The sequence below is a fragment of the Salmo trutta genome, chromosome 35, assembly GCF_901001165.1.
Source record: "Salmo trutta chromosome 35, fSalTru1.1, whole genome shotgun sequence".
Lineage (NCBI taxonomy): Eukaryota > Metazoa > Chordata > Actinopteri > Salmoniformes > Salmonidae > Salmo > Salmo trutta.
In genome coordinates this window covers 31,864,840-31,889,638 of record NC_042991.1, presented here as the reverse complement: position 1 = coordinate 31,889,638, position 24,799 = coordinate 31,864,840, and the positions used below count along the sequence as shown (strand labels likewise).

Genomic DNA, 24,799 nt, shown 5'->3' with positions numbered 1-24,799 from the left:
ATAGATCTGTAATCTTAATGAGACTAACCTGGTCATCTTTTTTGTAAATATTTATATATATATATATATATATATATATATATATATATATATATATATTAATAACTGCTTATGGATGGCTAGAAATAACCTGAAAAGCAAACTGACTTTGAATGCAATGCATTTCTGACATAATAGCCTAGTCACTTGTAACCTGCTCTCATGTCCAGGCAGGTACATGAGCACCTTCACTGAATTTGGCTGCCTACCCCTCACCAGCATGGTCCACAAAGCGGGAAGGATGTACTGTAGTCAGGTCAGTGAAAACAATTCACACCTACATGTATTTAATATTTAGCAGATTGAAGTTGGTTTTATAAGCACTGATCTAGTATCAGCTTACCCTCCCCATATCCTTACCTAACCATTTGAGGGGAAACCCCCAAAACTGATCTAGTCAGTCTCTAGGTCAACTTCATCCCATTGTACCGTTTTGAGTGATTTTGCACCTCACTACACAAATTAATAACATGTTTTTCAAAAGAGCTGTGTGGAACAAACAATAAAAACACTACGCTATACTCCCCCCACACTCAGCTCTCATTTACATACCTGCTTTTACGAGTTATTTGGGTCATTATACTTCAAGTTCAAGTAGGCCTATAGTAAATGGAGGGTCTTTAGCAGGCCAAGAGTTGGATGGCGCAGCAAAATAGTTAATGATATTCCCTCCCTCCCATCGGCGCCAATAGTCTATAGCGAACATACAGTACATCTTCAGAACTCTGTTTGACAGTCGTCAGTGCGTTCTGCCTGACGCGCAGATAGTCGACTCAATCCATCACCAAGGACCCTCCACGCGCAAAACATATACTTTCTGTAAAATGTGAGGTTTCACGACTTAGTGTGATCATTTGAAAATGTTCCTACTTATTTGATTGTAATTTCACGCGTTTGTCATTGTTTAGTTTTTTTTGCCGGAGATGGGGTGCGCAATATCAGGCTTGGCACCAAAACAAGTCGGGGACGTGATGGACGATGTTCCCATTGTGCATCTAACTGACGAGCACAGGGAGATAATCAAAGAGACATGGAAAGTCATCCAAGAGAACATCGCGAAAGTTGGCATTATTATGTTTGTTGGGTGAGTACATGTTAACTGTAGTCTACTGGCTGAATTGGTTTCCATAGGCTTTAAGAAATTGCACGCGTCATTCTGAATTTAAAAGCATGCCAAAATGAACGTAGCCCTATTACTAAATCGAATGTCAAACATTGATTCGATTAATACAAGTCATGAAATCTAACCCTCTTCTACTAGGTAATTGAACTGTTTGTCATGAACATGAGTGTTTCAGTAAATGTGTCACTTCACTGGTGATTGTATAGAACGTATAGCCTTGTCAAAATTAAATCAAGTGATTGTATATGATCGTATACAATGGAAATACAACGCCCTCCACAAACGTTTGTGTTTTGGTCACATTTTCCATGTTAGAAGCCTATAACCTATATTTATATAGCCTACATCATTTTCAACCATAGCCCTGTCTAATGAAATACGTGGATAGAGAAATAGTCTTACATGTCCACACAACCTTTAAACGAACACAAAACTAATATTTAACTGTCTATTCCCAGTCGATTGACAATGGAACTCTGTTTAAAGTATCCTCCTTCTTAAATTAAGCCATACAGAGTTGCCTACAATTGAAATGTTATCCTCCGGAAGAGGCAGAATATATATTACATCAAACATATGGCTAAACTCCAATGTACTGATGGAGGATAAACCAATTTTGTTGCAGAGAATGTGTAACGAAGGTAGCATCTTTATGAATGACATTGTAAACAACTACCGTAAATTGATGTCACACAAGCAATTAATCAAGGTGTATGGAGAAGTAGGCGCAATTCAAAATTACAACCAACTCATCGCACCTCTGCCACAAAAATGGACGAGGCAATTACTTACAAGAGAAAGAAATGAACTAGTTTGTCTGCTACCAATAACAAATGAGAAATGGCTTAAAATGACCAATATTGACTAAATCATAAAATGTATCATGTTCACTAACGTCAAAAGGTTTGACAACTAGGCCTACAGTCTTAGAAAAAAGGGGTCCAAATAGAACAAATAGTCCCCATAGTAGAACCCTTTTTGGTTCCAGGTAGAACCATTTTCAGTTTCATGTAGAACCTTCTGTGGAAAGGGTTCTATATAGAACCCAAAATAGTTCTACCTGAAACCAAAATCGTTTTACCCGGAACCATAAAGGGTTATTCAAATTGTTCTCCTATGGTGACAGTCGAAGACCCCTTTTAGCTTCTAGATAGCATATATTTTTCTAAGAGTGTATGCCGCATAAAGAGATAGTTGGTAACAGATTTTTTTATGTCCCAATAACAAGGCATGATTGGCATCGGGTTTATAAACTGATATTTAAGACAACAATTGATCTTTTCATTTCTTTTCAATTTAAACTAGCTCAGTATATCGGGCATTGAACAGTCAGACCGGTGCAGACTGCCACGAGGAAACAGAATCAGTACTGTTCATCAGTTGCTTGGTTTTGGATTCAGGTTCACGAGTGGTTGTTATGTAAACACACACACACACACACATGATAATACGCACTATACCCACATGATAACATACACACTATACACACACGTACACATGGAGTTTGTGTTGTAGATATGTGGTAGTGGAGTATGGGCCTTAGGGCACACACTTAGTGTAGTGTGTTGTGAATTCTGTAATGAATGTAATGTTATGTTTAAAAAATATGATAACTGCCTTAATTTTGTCGGACCCCAGGAAGAGTAGCTGCTGCCAAGGCTGCAGCTAATGGGGATCCATAATAAATACGAATACAAATGCCATAATATCAGGGTGCGGTTGGATCTGCAAACTGTATTGCGGTGGGATTTAAAGGACCACACTCAGTCATCATGAAACCTCATTGTGCTGTTAGGTTAAATGTTTATTTATTTTTGGGGACATTTGGTCAGAAATGTTGCATATGGGGAGGTTCAAGTCCTTCGTGACACACCATGGGAGAATGGAGGGATGTATTGCAGGAATAAATGGTAGAATGATGATTTACTGGGAAAGATAGGTTGATCTGTAGCTGTCTGATGGTTGCAATTAATGAATGTTGGAATAAATACATACACATCCACAGTATACATTTTGAGGTCCTCCAATCAGGGGTGAGGGTGGAGATGAGATGATTGTATGTTTTGTGTTTAGTTATGTGTGTTTTGTTTTCACGCTGTGAGTGGTGTGTGTGCTGGTCCTGGTGGTTATGGGTGCGCTCGCTTCGCCCTTCCGGCGTCTCGGGCGGGTGGGGGCAAGAGCAACCCCTGATGGTAGCAGCCATTCGTATTGTCTTTTTTTATTGTATTGTATTGTTGTTGTTTTAATAAATAGAAACATTTACTCTACATGGCCAAAGTAAGTGGACACCCCCTCAAATTAGTGGATTTGGCTATTTCAGCCACACCCGTTGCTGACAGGTGTCTACAATTGAGCACACCGCCATGCAATCTCCATAGACAAACATTGGCAGTAGAATGGCACGAACTGAAGAGCTCAGTTACTTTCAACGTGGCACCGTCATAGGATGCCATCTTTCCAACAAGTCCGTTCGTAAAATTTCTGCACCGCTAGAGCTGCCCCGGTCAACTGTAAGTGCTTTTATTGCGAAGTGAAACGTCTAGGAGCAACAACAGCTCAGCCGCAAAGTGGTAGGCTACACAAGCTCACAGAACGGGATCGCCGAGTGCTGAAGCGCGTACAAATCTTCTGTCCTAGGTTGCAACACTTACTACCGAGTTCCAAACTGCCTCTGGAAACAACGTCAGCACAAGAACTGTTCGTCGAGAGCTTCAGGAAATTGGTTTCCATGGCCAAGCAGCCGCACACAAGCCTAAGATCACCATGCTCAAAGCCAAGCGTCGGCTGGAGTGGTGTAAAGCTTGCCACAATTGGACTCTGGAGCAGTGGAAATGTGTTCTCTGGAGTGATGAATCATGCATCACCATCTGGCAGTCTGATGGACGAATCTGGGTTTGGCGGATGCCAGGAGAACGCTACCAGCCCCAATGCATAGTGCCAACTGGTGGAGGAGGAATAGTGGTCTGGGCCAGTTTTTCATGGTTTAGGCTAGGCTCCTTAGTTCCAGTGAAGAAAAATCTTAATGCTACAGCATAAAATGACATTCTAGACGATTCTGTGCTTCCAACTTTGTGGCAACAGTTTGGGGAAGGCCCTTTCCTGTTTCAGCATGACAATGCCCCCGTGCACAAAGTGAGGTTCATGAAGAAATGGTTTGTCGAGATCAGTGTGGAAGAACTTGACTAGCCTGCTCAACCCCATTGAACACCTTTAGGATGAATTGGAACGCCAACTGCGAGCCAGGCCTGATCGCCCAACATCAGTAACCGACCTCACTAATGCTCTTATGGCTGAATGGAAACAAGTCCCTGCAGCAATGTTCCAACATCTAGTGGAAAGCCTTCCCAGAAGAGTGGAGGCTGTTATAGCAGCAAAGTGGGGATCAACTCCATATTAATGCCCATCATTTTGGAATGAGATGGTCAACGAGCAAGTGTTCACATACATTTGGTCATGTAGTGTAGATAAAATATATATTTGTTTATCTGTCACTGAGGACATTTGAAAATAGAACTTGGCAACATACATTTTTACTATGCTCCACTGCCCAGCCCCTGTCGAAATTGAACATGGTCATTTACTTTTGGCCTGGGGTCAAAGGTGATATTCAGATGGTTCTAGTGTCTTGTTGTCAAAAAATCACTGTCTAACTGGTGGCATCCCATTGAGTTATGGATTGAATGCCATGATGCATAGAAAACATTAATTTACCATGCTCAAATAAGAGCATGCTTATGTCTTACAGAAGGTGGGTAAAATTCCATATAAATGTAGGTGTTAGCTTAATTTAAAACAAAATCAAATGTTATTTGTGACATGCGCTGAATACAACAGGTGTACAGCAATTGCTTAAAGCATTTTTTTTTATGTGTCCTTTACCTCTCTACCAACACCTATGTGCCCCTATGTTAAAATACCTACAGTAGGTGCGTGTTTACAATAGCTCAGGGTATGCAAATATTATGTTCAGTTATGATGGAATAAATGCAAAAATATATTGTTTATTGCAGGAGCCAGGGGCAAAAAGCAAGCATCAAAATACATTCTAATCAAATAATTGGTGGCTGCCTTCTGAGTTTTCCTGGGCCCATATTCATAAAGATTCTCAGGGTAGACTGATGATCTAGGATCCATTAGAACTTTTCGATCATAATGAATAAGATCACATGGACAGCAGGGACTTGATCCTGGATCAGCACTCCTTATCTGAGATTCATTATGGTTTATAAAAGTTTAGCAAATCAAGTGCATTTTTTGGTTTACTGGTTTGATATTTATACAGATAAATCTCCCTTCCTTTAATTGAATTAAACAAGTAGATTTAAAATCTATATACCTTCATGTTCACAAACAGAATATTCTCATTCATATTGTCCGTTTCAAAATATTTGATGACAAAGTCCAACATCACAATGCAAATCTCTAGACTGTATTACACTGTCACGTTGTCAGTGGTAAACAACCTATCATATTTAAACCATGATCTCTGTCTTCATAAAACTACCAATTTCAATCCTCAAACCGAAATCTACCTCCCTCCCTACTGAAGTACCACTAAAAATAGAACTAACCCACTCCCCCTCTTTAAAAAAAAAACATTGATATGCAAATCTTCACTCCCTTTTCTCTACCTTTCAGCATTTACCATAGGTCTGTCTGTATCCCAAATGGCACCCTATTCTTTATAAAGTGCTCTGGACAAAAGTAGTGCACTATGTCTGGACGAGGTTGCCATTCAGGACATAGTCTGTCTGTTCCTAATGAGTCAATCAATGCAAAAAGGATACAGGGAACGCAACCAATAAACGTCTTCTGAGGCCCATTTAAACCCCAAACACGAAGGTTGTGCTGATAAGGATTTAACAGGCTATTTATCAGGGGCCCTCGCCATATCAGTTAGGCCTTTAATGGGCTCTGTCTGTGGACCGAGCTGTCAGCTGTGGCATGGGGCCTGCCGCCACAGCCTCTTTTGGCACCAGTGTGATGTACCCATAGGTAGGTGTCATGCTATACATCACACAGCCATCCATCCACACATTGGGGGTTGTGGTGTTTGTGTATACTGGATTCTGTAGAGGGTTAGAGGTGTACTGCAGAAGGTTGAGGATTGGAATTGGACGTTTTATGAGGCGAGAGATTGCAGCTTGAAAGATTGGTTGGTTGGTGGGTTGCCGCTGACAACATGCGGCAATAAAGATTGTCATTTCGGCTACTGTCTTGAGATGTGGTACATTGGACAATATTATGAGTGAGAGGGCGAAGTGGAAAAAATGGCTTTGGCTTTTTTGAGAATTCCCATTTCTCAAACTTTGAAAAGTACTGATATCCATTGATATCAGACAGTATAGGTGATATATTGAAGATTCAAAATGACTTACCGTTCTAGTCTTAGATATAATAGGAATCAAATATAGCAACTCAAAGTGAGACTCCCAGTGTGGTTTTAAGTCAAATCTTCACAGGGACACCAAAACAGGTGTGAATAAAAAACACTGTTAAAGGGAAGGTTTACCCAAAATCCAGAAAATCCAAAGTGATTCAATAAATTGAAACTAGTTCAGTGGAGATTGCCCTCTCTTCCTCTCTCCCTGTAGTGCTGTACGAAAACAGATGCAAAAACGAGTCACGAGTCACGTGACTTGTGACGTTGCCAGTGAATTTATAACTGAACGTAGCAGTCATAAGAGAAACTCCTGAGCGGAGTTCCCACATCCGGTTTTCAGCTGAAAAATAAGCTAGGTTAAAATTGCTGTATCTCTGAAATCTGGAATATTCTTGTTGGCAACTATCATTATTTTATGTAGCCAAATGCCGCAGTCATGGAGATGGGTAATGACTGAGCATGGGCCCTCTCGGGGGAATCCCTGCTACGTGGAAATGGCACGTTCTTCCCTTATTCACAGATGTAACTCTTTTTCAGCGGAGATGTGAAGACAGCGTTACCCATTAGTTATACAAAGTAAACAACAACCAACAAACATGTCTGACGACGATATACTCGCGAGTGATGAAGAAAACTACTGGAGGGGCTTCGAAGTTATCGTCGAACCGTATTTATTTGAGCCTGAGTATTCAGACCAAGAATTGAGGCATATTGAGGCCGCTCTAGGCATCGAAGCCGCAGCAGCAGCTGGACCACAGCCCCAACCCATCCCCAGGATCAACACAGACTGGTGGTGCAGCTGTGGCAGTTGCACTCCAATGCCGACAGATGAATGTTTGTGCTGCAGAGAATTTGAATACGTTACTACAATTCTTACAGAAATGGAGCAACATTATGATGAGGAGCAGTTAGTTTGGTTTTGCAAGCACAGGGGATTTTTCTGCCCACATAAACTCTGGTGTCCTGAAGTAGAAAAAAAATCTGTATTCCATAAACTAATTGGAGATGCAACCCTGGGCTAAATGGACAGTTATCCAATGAGTAAAGAGCTAAACTTTTCTTTATTTAATGATCGTATACCATAAACCTCTATGAGCATTACTGGGTTTACACTGAGTGTACAAAACATTAGGAACACCTTCCTCACATTGAGTTACACCCCTTTTTATCCTCAGAACAGCTTCAATTCATCAGGGCATGGACTCTACAAGGTGTCCTTTGGGTGGTGGACCATTCTTGACATACACAGGAAACTGTTGAGTGTGAAAAACCCAGAAGCGTTGCAGTTCTTGACAGACTCAAACCGGTGTGCCTGGCACCTACTACCATCCCCCTGTTCAAAGGCACTTCAATCTTTTGTATTGCCCATTCACCCTCTGAATGGCACACATACAGTACACCATCTCACAGGAGGTTACTGACAGGAGAACAGCTATTAATCATTACCAGAACGGAGCAAATGGAATGGCATCAAACACATGGAAACCACATGTTTAATGTATTTGACATCATTCCACTGATCCCGCTCCATCCATTACCACGAGCCCGTCCACCCCAATTAAGGTGCCACCGACCTCCTGTGCAATCCACGTCTCAATCATCTCAATGCTTAAAAATCATTCTTTAACCTGTCTCCTCCCCTTCATCTACACTGAATGAAGTAGATTTAACAGGTGACATCAATAAGAGATCATAGTTTTCACCTGGTCAGTCTACGTCATGGAAAGAGCAGTTGTTCCTAATGTTTTGGCCAGTGTTCACATTAGCCCAAAACACTATATAGCCTATGTTTATTTATCACAATGGTTTTTGGATATTCTATTCTGCAATGTAAGGTGACACAATGTCTATTGTCTCCTCAACCCCTCTGTCATAAATAGATAGGGCACATTCGCTAACTTGTAGATCACTTAGGCCTATATGTCTACAAGAACACCTCGAACCAAGGATCAGGCTAAACTTGCTTTGTCGCTTTCTCTTCTCAAGCATACGCCTTTGTTTTGGCACTGCGCCAGATCCAGTCCATGGAAATACAGTAGTAACAGCTGTATCTTAACATCCATTGCTTTTCTGCTCGCTCTTGCTGCCTTCTCTTTTTCCACTTTGCGTAACTAACTTTACCTGCGATATGCCTAAGTCTTATCAACTTTCACACCAGCTCCTTCTCTCCCCCCCCCCCCCAAAAAAGTAATCTGTGAAGCCAATCAAAGATGTGTAACCAAAAGTAACATGGGCTATATGTGAAAGTTAAAGTTTCACTTAAGTCTTCCATTTACATCAATGCATGACAAAGTGAAAACTGGATATGATACTTTCTCTCAAGCTGAAAAGTAAACAATGGCAAAGTTGTGCTTTATTGTGTTAAGCTAAAAGCGGGTAAAAGAGAGGTGTTAGCCTGGATATCTGCCGAGGCCAGAGTTACCAGAAAGGCAGTGGTAGGAAATATTGAGTACTTGCAAAGGGTTTGCGAAAATGGAAGAAGGAGGGGTTACTGGGTAATTGAGTTCCGAGGCCTGTGTGATGCTGATCAAACAGAAGTGATGTAACAAACTCTTTGACAGTGCTGCAAACAGAAAGAGGTCCTCAGAAATACCACGTCTTAGAGGCGCTAAGCTTCATCACTCATTCATGACAAGCCAAGGTCCTCGCCTCATATATTGTCATTATATCACCAAAGACAAATGCCACCCTTAATGTAATCAATAGTTACGCTGCCTACCAAAAACTGCTGGCTGGGAAGAAAACATATACGGAAGATTAATACACTTAAATAAATAGGTCCGTGGAAAATAGGAACTTGAAACAATCTGTTTTTACCTTAACCTGATCTTCTACCATCATCATGAGACCTCTGGATGAGTCACCTAGGGTGCGTTCCAAATGGCGACCTATTACCTATAGGGACCAGAGCCCCATTTGTCAAAAGTAGTGCACTATGTAGGGAATAGAGTGCCATTTGTTACGCAGTCATAGAATCTTGTAACCAAACAAATGTGACTCCATGCATGCTTGGTGTGAAGGACGTGCTTGGTCTGAAGGGCGTGCTTGAGTTCATTAGCAGAGGAAAGGTGGTGGTAAGCCCACCATGGCCTTTACAGCTTCAGCCCTCACAGCGCAGCACAGCAGGGCTTCTCTATAATGAGAGAAGATTTACCCAAGGGCCTTTTCTTCAGCACAATCAGGCCTATTCTAGTTCAAGGAGAATGGAAAGATTGTGTAGGGTCAAGTTGATGCTGAGCAATGTCATTCAGAAGCTCCAATAATAGTAAACTGCGAGGGCTTTTTTTAAAAAGAGGGTGTCATTTTGGCCCATTTGGTGTTTCAAACAACATTGTGTTCATATAGGATCACACTATTTGGAGCATTTCTTTGTTATTAAAAAAAACGTGTTTAATATTAGATGTAGAATATAAAGACCATGAATTGCCATATGAAATACATTTTAACTAGACTGAGGGCCAGTCTTGGACCAGGCTACATTTGAATTTGAACTACGATAAAAAAAAGTGCAGGTTAATAATGAGGTTTGTGGCAGACCTTTCCTCCCAAAACCATCGACAAGTGTACCCAACCCCATAACCCAATTTAAATTGATATGATTAATCAATGTTATAGGGGGCGGAGGGTTACATTGGCACTCTTGTATGACTAGTCCCTGTGCCCAAGAACACTAAGGTAACCTGCCTAAATGACTACTGACCCGTAGCACTCACATCTGTAGCCATGAAATGCTTTGAAAGGCTGGTCATGGCTCACATCAACACCATTATCCCAGAAACCATAGACCCACTCCAATTTGCATACCGCCCCAACATATCAACAGATGATGCAATCTCTATTGCACTCAACTCTGCCTTGCCCACCTGGACAAAAGGAACACCTATGGGAGAATGCTATTCATTGACTACAGCTCAGCATTCAACACCATAGTGCCCTCAAAGCTCATCACTAAGCTAAGGACTCTGGGACTAAACATCTCCCTCTGCAACTGGATCCTGGACTTCCTGATGGGCCGCCCCCAGGTGGTAAGGGAAGGTAACAACACATCCGCCACACTCAGATCCTCAAAAGGTTCTACAGCTGCACCATCGAAAGCATCCTGACTGGTTGCATCACTGCATGGTATGGTGACTGCTCGGTCTCCGACCGCAAGGCACTACAGAGGGCAGTGCATAAGGCACAGTACATCACTGGGTCCAAGCTTCCTGCTATTCAGCACCTCTATACCAGGTGGTGTCAGAGGAAGGTCCTAAAAATTGTCAGACTCCAGCCAAGCGGTACCGGAGCACCAAGTCTAGATCCAAGAGGCTTCTAAACAGCTTTTACCCCCAAGCCATAAGACTCCTGAACAGCTAATCAAAAGGCTACCCAGACCCCTCTTTTACGCTGCTGCTACTCTGTTTATTATCTATGCATAGTCACTTTAACTCTACCTAAATGTACATATTACCTCGACTAACCGGTGCCGCTGCACATTGACTCTGTACTGGTACCCCATGTATATAGCCTCGCTATTGTTACTTTACTGCTGCTGTTTAACTATTTGTCACTTTTATTTTACATTTTTTACATAACACATATTTTTCTTAAAACTTCTTAAAGCATTGTTGGTTAAGGGCTTGTAAGTAAGCATTTCACTGTATTCGGCACTAGCCTTTAAGGCAGAGTTGCAAAGAAAAAGCCATATCTCAGACTGGCCAATAAAAATCAAAGATTAAGATGGGCAAAAGAACACAGACACTGGACAGAGAAACTCTGCCTAGAATGCTAGCATCCCGGAGTCGCCTCTTTACTGTTGATGTTAAGACTGGTGTTTTGTGGGTACTATTTAATGATGCTGCCAGTTGAGGACTTGTGAGGCATCTGTTTCTCAAACTAGACACTCTAATGTACTTGTCTTCTTGCTCAGTTGTGCACCGGGGCCTCCCACTCCTCTTTCTATTCTGGTTAGAGACAGTTTGCGCTGTTCTGTGAAGGGAGTAGTACACAATGTTGTACGAGATCTTCAGTTTCTTGGCAACTTCTCGCATAGAGCAGCCTTCATTTCTCAGAACAAGAATAGACTATCTATCTATCTATCTATCTATCTATCTATCTATCTATCTATCTATCTATCTATCTATCTATCTATCTACTGTTACAGAACAATATATATTTCTATATATACACACACACAGTATATTATTATTATTCACTATTATTAACCACATGATAAAACACAAATTAACCCCATAAAACATAGATTAACCCCGTGATAAAACATAGATTAGCCCCATGATAAAACATAGATTAACCACACGATAAAACAGATTAAACCAATGATAAAACATAGATTGGACATCGCTTCCAAAGCGCAGTTGTGCATTTGAAACCCATAAAGAACAAAATCTGTATTTTCTCCACTGTGTGTTAATAGCCTACAGAGCGATGTTTGTGAATCTATTAAATTGCGACCTCGAGTGTGCTCACAAGTAGTGCCCGTTGTCATGGTAACAGGTTGTTTGAGACCCATCCAGAATGCAAAGACGTTTTCTTCCTGTTCCGAGACGTGGAAGACTTGGAGAGGCTGCGGAACAACAAGGAGCTACAAACTCACGGCCTACGGTCAGTGACACCCTTCGCCTCCTCCCTCAACCTCCTTCTATCTCCTTTCTCCCTCCTGCCATTCTACCTCCTCCTCTCACCCTCTCATCATCACCCACTTGTCAGCTCCCAGATAAGCTCTGAGCACATCCAGAGACGCCAGTGCAGAAGCTGTGAGGATGGTGGGCCCCTTATTTCTTATTGTCTTGGTACACTGACAACACAGCCAGCTAGATTCAGAGATGGCGTGAGTTGCACCAAGAGATTACATTTTTTTGGTAGAATAAATGAATAAGGTTGGGTCTAGGAAGCACAGCTGTTTGTTTGTTTGTTGTGTATTGGGATCCCCATTAGCTTTTGCAGAGGCAGCAGCTATTCTTCCTGGGGTCCACAAACAACACAGAACATGACAAGCAACAAATACACTGATAGACAAGGACAGTCACACACATTTATAATACAACAATGTACAAACCAAAAATTTGAATATGAGATGGCACTCCACAGACCCACATGCACAGAATACCTTACTATGCATTCACGTGACAGCCAAGTTTCCAATGTAGTATAACTAGTATAATCTCATGCAGCTTTGAGTGTCGTCATCGTCAGGCATAATACGTCAGCCGGTTTCCTCAAACAAATTGGTAAAATGGCGCTGACGGATGACGCCTCGAGCTCATACAAAACATTGCAGGTTTCTACTTTTTCTAGTGTTTTTTTCTAGCGTTTTTCCTCAAATTGCATTACTTGTTTCGTGCAATACTTCATAAACCCAGGCAGAACAATTGGAATATTAATCCCCACCACTCCCCCCTCTGAGATTTTCACTGTACAGTGTAATTACAGTACACCTACAACCATGTACATGTGACTATTAAACTTTTAATCTAAATCTAATTTAATCTGCCTGTTCTTGAGGTGAATGTGAGTGGATTGATATCACTTGTCTTATACCTGCTGCAGCCCTGGCAAAAAGGAAACATTTAACTCAGTGTCTGTTGTCTACGTTCCCTCACAGCGACCCACAACCCACCTCGCCTTCTAAAGCTCATGGCGCTAGAGCTAATTAAGCTGCAGTGATGGTTGTGGCTATTAATTCAGCAACAGGGTGCCTCGGAATGGGACTGAACACACACTGTTGAAAGCTACGTTTGCTACCTCCTGCTTCAACTTCAGTTGCTTCTCAGTATGACATATTTTTAAAGGCTCTCTGGTCTCTTTCTTTCACTGAGGTAGAAAAATGTCTTCTTTCCTTGACTGTCTATTCTAAAGTACTCAGACTATAACTTGGTGGCATGGGTACTGAAGAGTTCCTTGAGATCTTCTGATGATGAAATATTTCCGATGGCTCGATTAGTTGAAGCGTGGTGCTAGCGTGGGGGGGGGGGGGGCATGTAACTAGCTACATTCAAGTCTTTATCTTACAACCTAGACATGTGTACTGTGTATTTACTTATTTAGTTGTAACTGCTGGAGAGCATGGTGCCTCTAACCTGACCAGCATTATCATGAGGTACTCTTGGTGCCTTCAGGAACACAAACACATGAGTGTCCGCGCTAGTCAATCAGTTGCTAATGTCATAAAACTAAACAGATGTCTCATTCCCCCTTCCATAAATTTCCCTTTAGCTAACAACACAGAAGCTTGCTACTTTGCATTGACCGATGTCACGGTTCGACTGTGTTAGTGTCTGCCTTTCTACATCTGATCCTGTCTACCTCTGACAATGACGTTTTGTTCCATGTCTTGAAGGATAATGCACTTCATTGAGAAAAGCGTGGCCAGACTTAATCAGATGGAACGACTGGACCAACTGATCCTAGATCTGGGCAAAAGCCACTATCGTTACAACTCCCCTCCGAAGTACTACATGGTAGGTGTTCAGTCTGTCCTACTCTGTAGGTTTTCTGGCTAATGTAATCTTGTCCATGTGATCTTGTTCATTTACGATCTTAAAGGCAAAACTAATCCTGGATCAGCACTCAAAATATTCCATGACTAGAAAATACGGTTCCAGTACTACCTTTGCTTAACAACAGAGCGTGGACTTTCACGGAACAATCATCACTACAGGACTAGGGATGTGTGGAGATATTCTTGGAATCCATCCAGCTTTAATCTTCTCTGTCTAGATAATAACTGCATGATAACGTAATGGAAAATCTGGCTTGTTATTTTGCTGGATGTTGGATCATCAGATAATTCCGAGTCTATTGCTCTCTGTTTATCAAACATTTATGACCTTCCAGGGCCCTAATTATGTCCTTTGGGTTTATTCCAGTACGTGGGGGCAGAGTTTATTCGAGCCGTCCAGCCAATCCTGAAGGACAACTGGACCCCAGAAGTGGAGGAGGCTTGGAAGGTAAACAGTTGATGGGAACATTCCCATCCCAGCTAGCAACCATGGTGTGACGATGACCATGAGCCGCCCGTCTGTTCCTTTATCTCTGTGGAGAAGCTATTTAACGGTTAAAACAGTGTAACACTACTTTATAAGGCCTTAAAAGGTCCATCTGGGATTGGGACATGCAGTTTTGGACTTTTCAATTAAATACAGTTTATATAGCCATTGATTCTTGAAAAAATATAACATATCCATGCCTCATAGGCTTAGTTCAACTGTCGTACCCCATCAGAACCCAAAATATAAGCTTGCTTTACTCAATTTGTAAACAATGTAATTGTGAAGACTATAGCTTTAAAATGGGTTTAAACCATAGAGATCCTATTAAATGACATGTAATTAAGTGTTTAAAGCTATAATTTTGATTGCATGGATCGTCTGTCCTTGCATACATAGCTTATTTCTTCAGCTCTATCTCTCAGCCGTTTACTCAAAAAAGTGGCAGGGTGTCGGCTTTGTGGTTGTTTGAGTGCCAGATTGCCCTTTTAAAAATATGAAATATTACACAATTCTTTGCTAACTATTTATACTGGATTATGGGTAATTCAGTAGCATTGCAACAGTGGTTCTTGACATGTAGGTAGTTGTCGAATATAGTGGTAAATGCATCTCTGGTACTTTCACCTGATGAAAGAATAGGCATTAATAGATACCTTTTAATTTATTTGACTTTAATGAATCACTAGTTTTTCCAAGCAGCATTGGCAAAAAAATGACTCCTGCTTAAAATGTGTTATATTAGGAGTGAACATTTCCATAATTGTGGCAACAATTTAAGTAAAAAGAATATTAAACTAATTTCTATTTGATCAGAATTCATGAGCATGGGTGTATTTATTAGTGCACACAGCAGAAAACTGTAGCCAAACATTTTGCAATGGAAAACAAGAGTTTCTTATTGGACAGATAGGTCCCTCCCCATTTCGACCTGTTTGCTTCCGTTTGGTTCCTAGTGAATACACCAGTAGAGGCTGCTCAGGGGAGGACAGCTAGTAATAATATTTTTTTTTTTTTTTTTTTTTTGTCATTTAGCAGACGCTCTTATCCAGAGCGACTTACAGTAGTGAATGCATACATTTCATACATTTTTTTTTTCTTTTTTTTTTTTCTCTGTGCTGGCCCCCCGTGGGAATCGAACCCACAACCCTGGCGTTGCAAACGCCATGCTCTACCAACTGAGCTACAGGGAAGGCTGGAATGGAGCAAATGGAATGGCATCAAACACATACAAACCATGTGTTTGTTACCATTCCACCCCTACGGCTCCAGCCATTACCACAAACCCGTCTTTCCCATTTAAGGTGCCACTAACCTCCTGTGGAATACACACCTGCTTTTCAGCACATTTGTAGGAAAAGACTCAAAGCAATCTACGCAATACATCCAGAAAACATTTCAAACTGGTTGATTGCTGAATTCATGTGCCATCGGCCCACCATCTTACAGTGCTAAGTATATACTCTGAAGAGCTGTGGTGCTTGTTGAAAATGCAATAGTATAATTTAATGCTGCAATGGTTAACTTTTTGGGCAACTAGACCAAATTCACATAGAATGTGAGTTATAGATCTGCCATTCTCATTGAAAGAAAGTCTAAGAAGTGGTATATGTTCTATGTCCTCTATTTCTATGCTTCCCATTCTTACATTTTGTTTTTGCATCTTTTACATTCCATTTTGTACACCAGCTTCAAACAGCTGAAAATACAATCTTTTTGGGTTATTGAAAATAACGGTTTAGATGGTTCAATGATTCTTTACACCATTTTTGCAACCAGGAAATGGTGGAGTTTCTGCATATTGCACTTTTAAACAGAACAGGCAAGACATACAGTATGACAGTGACCTCTAGTGTATTGACTACATAAATTGTAGGCAATGTGAATTGTGAATAAGGGTTTAACATTTTCCTGAAAATCTACACATTTCCTTCCCAGTATTCCTGTTCAAACCGGAAGTGCTATTTAAAAGCACATAATATAAATAAAACAATTTAAAAAATCAGACATGATTATACTTGGCTCCTGAGCAGCGCAGCAGTCTAAGGCACTTCATCTCAGTGCTGGAGGTGTCACTACAGACCCTGGTTTGATTCTAGGCTGTATCACAACCTGCTATAATTGGGAGTGCCATAGGGCGGTGCACAATTGGCCCAGCGTCGTTAGGGTTTGCCTGGGGTAGGCCGTTATTGTAAATAAACATTTGTTCTTAACTGACTTGCCTAGTTAATTTTTTTGTTTGTTTTAAATACCACTGTAAATGGATAAATATACACATTAATGTAATGGTTTCTTGTTGAAATTGTTGCAAGTTACTCAAAGTTCTCTCAATCTCACCACACATTTTGTTGATGTAGCCTACTTTAATGTATGGCCTATGAAGCACTGTTGGTCAACTGGTGTAATATTATTACAGTTAAGTGAAAATGTGATTAGTTTTAGCCTACCTTTGACTGAAATCACCTTGGTCTTATTCTCTCCCCTTGCACCTGGCTATCGGGGGAATTAGGGAAGGTTGTGTTTTTACTTTATGATAACCTGCTTATTGTGGTGACTTTGTCAAAGGGAACATCTGATTCTCTGATAATCAAACGGGGCGACAGGGTAGCCTAGTGGTTAGCGTGTTGGACTAGTAATCGAAAGGTTGCAAGATCGAATCCCTGAGCTGACAAGGTAAAAATATGTCGTTCTGCCCCTGAACAAGGCAGTTAACCCACTGTCCCTAGGCTGTCATTGAAAATAACAATTTGTTCTTAACTGACTTGCCTGGTAAAATTTTTAAAATTAAAAACACATAAGCTAATAGTAGCAGAGATTCAGCACTGTGGATAGTGCTGGGGCTGATCAATTGCACTTGAATCTAAACCTGCTGTGTGCTTGCTTTTGTTAGTGTAACATCATGAAACATGTTGCAAACCCCCCTGAATAATCACCAAAAAAATAAACAAATGTTCTCACAAAAGTAGTGCACTGCTCCTGTATTAGCGGACCGATATAGCCGTCTGTAGCGCAAGCTAAAAAAACGATCTGCTGAATCCCCCTCTCTGCACTTACCTCACTCACTATGTTGGGGGTGTTGGCCTGCATGTCAGATCAATCCTACACTTCGTCGAACCGCCGGAACATGTTATTGTGCCCTTGTAGATTTTGCATTCTGCCTCGGTGGCATTTCTTTTAGTGATGCTTTGCCATACAGCAGAATTGTAAAGGAATGAGCGTTGATGATTAGCAGATCAGAGACGGCTGTAGTAGGGAAGCAAGATTAAAACATTACATATAATTTAACAGTTCCATTTCACGACACACTGTTCATAGAAATAATTAATTATAATTTACCGGTTTCTCTCAATTATTTATCTCAGGAAACAGGTTTCTCCGTAGCCCGGTTCCCGCTATTAAACTCTGATGTGAATATGGTTGTAGGCCCACAGTTATCTACTTTAGCTATCTCCTTTTTTCCATATCCATTTACCAAACGCAACTCACTATGAGAAAAATGTTTCACCACTTAGACTCATAGGCATACAATGTCACCTTTGTAAGCTATTTACCAGATGTAACACATTAATAGCAAAAATGTACACCACTGTGGTCGTGTCTACACTTGACGCTTACATGCGACTTCTGCCATGAGAATACGAAGATCGCATTGAAAAGACAGGAGATGCACAAAAGTTGCTTTGTGGTCTGTTTGTGTTTAGGTCTAGGGATGGTGAGGGATGCATTGTGTGTGAATTTGTTATTTAACCCTGCTGGTCATCTATGAACATTTGAACATCTTGAAGATCTATCTGGCCTTAATGGCCATGTACTCTTATAATCTCCACCAGGCAGAAGAGGACTGGCCACCCCTCAGAGCCTGGTTCCTCTCTAGGTTTCTTTGTAGGTTCCTGCCTTTTTATGGAGTTTTTCCTAGCCACTGTGCTTCTACATCTGCATTGCTTGCTCGCAGTGGGCCGCGTCATCAGCACTCCTCGCACAAGTCTCCTAAAAACTTGTTTTTTGGGACTGAAAGGCACTTTTTTATTGTAACATTGAAGGAAATATGTTCCTAGCGTGTGAGGAAATTGTTTGCTGGCCTCATACATGCTAGCCAGCTAGCTAATGCTGTATTTAGAAAAATGTTTTTTTGTTTGGGTAGAGTTAGGCTAACCCGTTTGCAATCTCTTTAGCGTTCCTTGAAAGCTTGCTGGCTAGCTACAGAGGCTAGCTGGCTAGTTAGCTACAGTAGTTAGCTACTGGCGTCAGTTGTTGTTGTGTTACTATCATATTGACCTATCCCACCATTTGTAAAATACATTCTGGCATTTGAATATAGAGCGGGAAAAGAGAATCCAGACACACTGTGAACACATCTAAATGTCGGTGTAGATGCATGACGCGTTTGGAATTCCATGAACAGAACTCTATGATCAGAATACTAAAGCTGTATGAACTGTCAAGTCTAGACACGGCCTTGGATCAGGAAATGTCCTATCACAAAACACCTGGGCCTGAATGGCTTTAGGCTAGGGAATGATGGATGAAATTATACAAGATAGGCATTTCAATTAGCACTTGAGACTGAATCTTGTACTGTACTGGTTCTTGTCTCAACCAATGAAATAGAGACAGAAAGACACCACTTAGTAACACAATTACACTGAACAAAAATATAAACTCAACAGGTAAAGTGTTGGTCCCATGTTTCATGAGCTGAAATAAAATATCCCAGAAATGTTCCATACGCACAAAAAGCTTATTTCTCTCAAATGTTGTTCACAAATTTGTTTACATCCCTGTTAGTGAGCATTTCTCCTTTGCAAAGATAATCCATCCACCTGACAGGTGTGACATATCAAGAAGCCGATTAAGCAGATTTATCATTACACAGGTGCACCTTGTGCTGGGAACAATAAAATAATATTTTAAAATGTGCAGTTTTGTCACACAACACAATGCCACAGATGGCTCAAGTTTTGAGTGAGTGAGCAATTGGCATGATGACTCGTTGTTTTAGAGAATTTGACAGTACGTCCAACCGGCCTCAAAACTGCAGACCAAGTGTAACCACGCCAGCCCAGGACCTCCACATCCAGCATCGTCTGAGACCAACCACTCGGACAGCTGATGAAACTGTGGGTTTGCACAACTGAAGAATTTCTGCACAAACTGTCAGAAACTGTCTCAGGGAAGCTCATCTGTCAGCTCATCATCCTCACCAGGGTCTTGACCTGACAACAGTTCGGCGTCATAACCGACTTCAGTGGGCAAATGCTCACCTTCGATGGCCACTGGCACGCTGGAGAAGTGTGCTCTTCACGGATTAATCCGGATTTCAACTGTACCGGGCAGATGACAGACAGCATGTATGGCATCGTGTGGGTGAGCGGTTTGCTGATGTCAACGTTGTGAACAGAGTGCCCTATGGTGGTGGTGGGGTTATGGTATGGGCAGGCATATGCTACGGACAACGAACACAATTGCATTTTATCGATGGCAATTTGAGATACCGCGATGAGATCCTAAGGCCCATTTTCTTGCCATTCATCCACTGCCATCACCTCATGTTTCAGCATGATAATGCAAGGCCCCGTGTTGCAAGGATCTCTACACAATTCCTGGGAGCTGAAAATGTCCCAGTTCTTCCGTGGCCTGCATACTCCCCAGACATGTCACCCATTGAGCATGTTTGGGATGCTCTGGGTCGACGTAGACGACAGTGTGTTCCAGTTCCTGCCACTATTTAGCAACTTCACATATCCATTGAAGAGTAGTGGGACAACATTCCACAATCAACAGCCTGATCAACTCAATGTGAAGGAGATGTGTCACGCTGCATGAGGCAAATGGGGGTCACACCAGATACTGACTGGTTTTCTGATCCATGCCTCTACCTTTTGTAAGGCATCTGTGACCAACAAATGCATATCTGTATTCCCAGTCATGTGAAATCAATAGATTAGGGCCTAATTTATTTATTTCAATTGACTGATTTCCTTATATGTAAAATCTTTGAAATTGTTGCATGTTGTGTATAGTGTAATATCTTGAATAGGCTGAGCTCATGCTTATATCTCCAGGATAGGCCCTTTATCAGCTTGGCATTTAGCTAAAAGGGCACATTTGAAATCCAGCAGAGTTGTGCTGAAAACATGTTGCCAGTATGATGTTTTATTTTTATGTGTTGTTATTCACTAAGTAAAAGGCTTTCTAAGTTTTTTTTTTCTCCATTAACAAGAGCACCAGGAACATCCGGGGGAAAAACTGTAAGCCCTGAGCATATTCAGTGTTGTGCTGTGCTAATGGGACAACAGAGAGATGTTCAGTTTTTGACTGAAATTCATTCAGACATCTCAAAAGGACTGCCGTGTATACTCTATACCAGTGGTTCCCAACCTTTTTCGGTTACTGTACCACCAACTGAATTTTGCTCTGCCCAGAGTACACCTGAAGTAACCCCTCATGTGTATTTTATCAGTAAACCTATGGTCTCATGAGTCTTCTCAAGTACCCCTTGTGGATAGGCCAAGTACCCCCTAGTACCTAGTACCACCCTATAATAGAGCAGTAGATGTCTATTCCATGTCTTATGTGTTGACCTTCATGTTGTCCCACAGACGTTGTTCCTGTACATCACCAGTATCATGAAGCAAGGCTATGTGGAAGAGGAGAAGAACCAGAGGACCACCATGGCCAACACCAGTAGAGAGAGACCAGAGAAGAGGCTCAATGTCATCTAGGAGCAGCCTACTCTCCAGTCAACTTGTACAGTGCATTCGGAAAGTATTCAGACCCCTTGCCTTTTCCCGCATTATGTTACCTTACAGCCTTATTATACAATGGATTAAATAAATAAAAACATCTCATCAATCTGCACACAATACCCCATAAGGACAAAGCATAAACAGGTATAGAACTTTGTGAAAATGTATTTAGTAAAACAGAAATACCTTTACATAAGTATTCAGACCCTTTGCTATGAGACTCGAAATTGAGCTCAGGTGTATCCTGTTTCCATTGATCATCCTTGAGATGCTTCTACAAATTGAAGTCCACCTGTGGTAAATTCAATTGATTGGACATGATTTAGAAAGACACACACCTGTCTATATAAGGTCTCACAGTTAACAGTGCATGTCAGAGCAAAAACCAAGCCATGAGGTCGAAGGAATTGTTCGTAGAGCTCCGAGACAGGACTGTCTTTAGGCACAGATCAGGGGAAGGGTACCAAAAAAGCTTTAAAAGACCCCAAGAACACAGTGACCTCCATCATTCTTTAATGGAAGAAGTTTGGAACAACCAAAACTCTTCATAGAGCTGACCGCCCGGCCAAACTGAGCAATCGGGGGAGAAGGGCCTTAGTCTGGGAGGTGACCAAGAAACCCGATGGTCACTCTGACAGAGCTCCAGAGTTCCTCTGTGGAGATTGGAGAACCTTCCAGAAGGACAACCATCTCTGCAGCACTCCACCAATCAGGCCTTTATGGTAGAGTGGCCAGACGGAAGCCACTCCTCAGTAAAAGGCACATGACAGCCTGCTGGGGTTTGCCAAAAGGCACCTAAAGGACTCTCAGATAATGTGAAACAAGATTCTCTGGTCTGACGAAACCAATATAAAACTCTTTGGCCTGAATGCCAAGCATCACGTTTGGAGGAAACCTGGCATCATCCCAACTGTGAAGCATGGTGGTGACAGCATCATGCTGTGGTTATGTTTTTCAGCGGCAGGGACTGGATGACTAGCCAGGATCGAGGGAAAGATGAACGGAGCAAAGTACAGAGAGATCCTTGATGAAAACCTGCTCCAGAGCGCTCAGGACCTCAGACTGGGGCGAAGGTTCACCTTCCAACAGGACAACAACCCTAAGCACACAGCCAAGACAACACAGGAGTGGCTTCGGGACAAGTCTCTAAATGTCCTTGAGTGGCCCAGCCAGAGCCCGGACTTGAAGCCAATCAAACATCTCTGGAGAGACTTGAAAATAGCTGTGCAGCAACGTTCCCCATCCAACCTGACAGAGCTTGAGAGGATCTGCGTAGAAGAATGGGAGAAGCTCCCCTAATACAGCTGTGCCAAGCTTGTAGTGTCATAACCAAGAACAAGGGTGTAATTGCTGCCAAAGGTGCTTCAACAAAGTACTGAGTAAAGGGTCTGAATGCCTATGTAAATGTATTAGTTTATTATTTTTAATATATTTGCAGAACATTCTATGGGCTATTGTGTGTAGATGGATGAGGGTGTAAAAAACGATTAAATCCATTTTAAAATAAAGCTGTAATGTAACAAAATTTGGAAAAGGTCAAGGGGTCTGAATACTTTCCGAATGCACTGTATATGGATTCATTAAGACTCAAGTAAAGCATAGGCCAACACTACCAGGGGCGTATTCATTAGGGCATCCAATAGAAAACGTTTTGAAATGTTTCGCAATGAAAAATGAAAATTAGTGTTTCCTATTGGACAAGTCCCAGGCAATCCCTGCATATTTCAGTCTGTTTTCTGCCATTTGCTGCCTAATGAATATGACCCAGATGTCTGATAAATGGTGCTTTCAAGACAACTAGGAATTAATAAAAAACAAGCTCAAACTGGGAAAATTTGTGACATCAGTGATCTTCAGGTTGGAGAAGTCAGAGCTCTAGGATGATAATTCCAAATGGATGCGTTGGGTGTCTGAGAGATTATAGCCTATGCTCAATAGGCTCTAATTACTTAAATGTGCACTTTTCAAAATATATCTCCAGTCAACGTTGTTGCTAGCACGTGCCCCCAAAATATAGCGTACCATCTGGGTTAACTTGGTTGAGTTTACGATAACAGATTTAATACGACTACTAGTGTCATCGCAGATGAGGAATAAGACACTATTTCAAAGCACATGTAATGTTTGCCAAAGTACAAAGTAATTACACACGCACTCCACACACACGTACACATGGATTTTGTATTGTAGATATGTGATAGTAGAGTAGTGGCCTGAGGGCACACACTTAATGTGTTGTGAAAAGTGTTATGAAATGTAAATGTCATGTAATATTTGTAATTGTATAGAACTGCCTTAATGTTGCTGCACCCCAGGAAGAGTATGGGATCCTTAATACATACAAATTACTAGTTGTTACACAGGAGTTAGCTAGTTAAAATGAAGTGTATCTTGAGGAGTAATTACCTGTAATTAATGTTTACTTATATACAGTACATTACCCGTTCTGACAACCTTTCCCTAATTTTTTACGTTTCTGGAAGTCCAAGTCGGAGAAGTAACACACTAGTGCACCATAGAGTACATTATTTTCTTTAAAACTATAGAGGATGAAAAGTAAAGGTTGTAAACTACTTAAGTAGTACTTAAAGATTTGTATAATTTCAGCCAGTAGTTTTGAAAGTGTTGCTCATGAGCCAAAAAGTGGTTCCCGTTTTTTGTGCACTACATCATCAAATTGTGTCCTACGTCATCCATGTCGTATGATATGTTTCGTCCTGCAAGAAAAATAATAATAATTTTGGGTTTGTGCGATTCGTTTAACATGTCATAAATCCAATTTGTGCTATACTGTATGTTACCCATTTGTTGTGCTTAAGATCCTGTAGTCCATTTTTAAGTACCCGGTACTTTAGTTTACACCACTGCCGATAGCATCCAAACACCATGTTACAGCCTGCATAAACATGATATGTGTTAGCCAACTGAGAACCGATCACCTCATTGACACAACTCTGCTTACATCGCCAGGTAGTAAGTTAACTTTGGTTGTTTTGTTTACTGGTTTAGCTAGCTGACTAACGCTGTCGCTTCTGGCAAGTACTGAGCTAGCCTAGCTAGCTAGCTAGTTGGCTGATAATGTTAATTATACATACCTTCGTAATCGGTTAAATAGGATGACGTAGAATTTAAAGCCCTACTCCAATTTGCTCTTTCTGTACACGGAATCTGATTCCCAGGACCAGGTCAAGCTTTTGTTTTAAAATCATGGAAGCTTATGAGCGCAATGGCAAAAACAGCTTCACAAACGGTTCACATAAAAAAAAAATGTAATTGCTAAATATTTTTCCTGTGTATTTCACATGTGTATTTGGGTCAATTGCTTTAACCACCTATTAAACATTTTTAGACACATGAATAATGTGTTATGGTTAAAATTGTGAGATTGGTTGAATAATGGTTTATAAATGCACTTAAAATGGCCATAAGACTTATTCTTCCTGTAACCTTGCACTGTTGAAGAACATTCTCAGTTTTGGATGTGATGCATTGGAATTAAGGCTTAATGTCTGACCATCTG

General features: G+C 41.2%; 1 protein-coding gene across 1 annotated transcript; it reads left to right on the top strand.

The window, feature by feature from the left end:
* The first annotated feature begins 734 nt into the window (after positions 1–734).
* Positions 735–21,351, top strand: LOC115175078 (cytoglobin-2-like). The gene is made up of 6 exons (XM_029734250.1): positions 735–865; positions 948–1,123; positions 12,042–12,149; positions 13,885–14,005; positions 14,414–14,494; positions 21,133–21,351. The coding sequence occupies exons 2-6, from the start codon at positions 963–965 to the stop codon at positions 21,253–21,255; spliced, it is 594 nt and encodes a 197-aa protein (XP_029590110.1). The 5' UTR covers positions 735–865; positions 948–962; the 3' UTR covers positions 21,256–21,351.
* Positions 21,352–24,799: the final 3,448 nt, after the last annotated feature.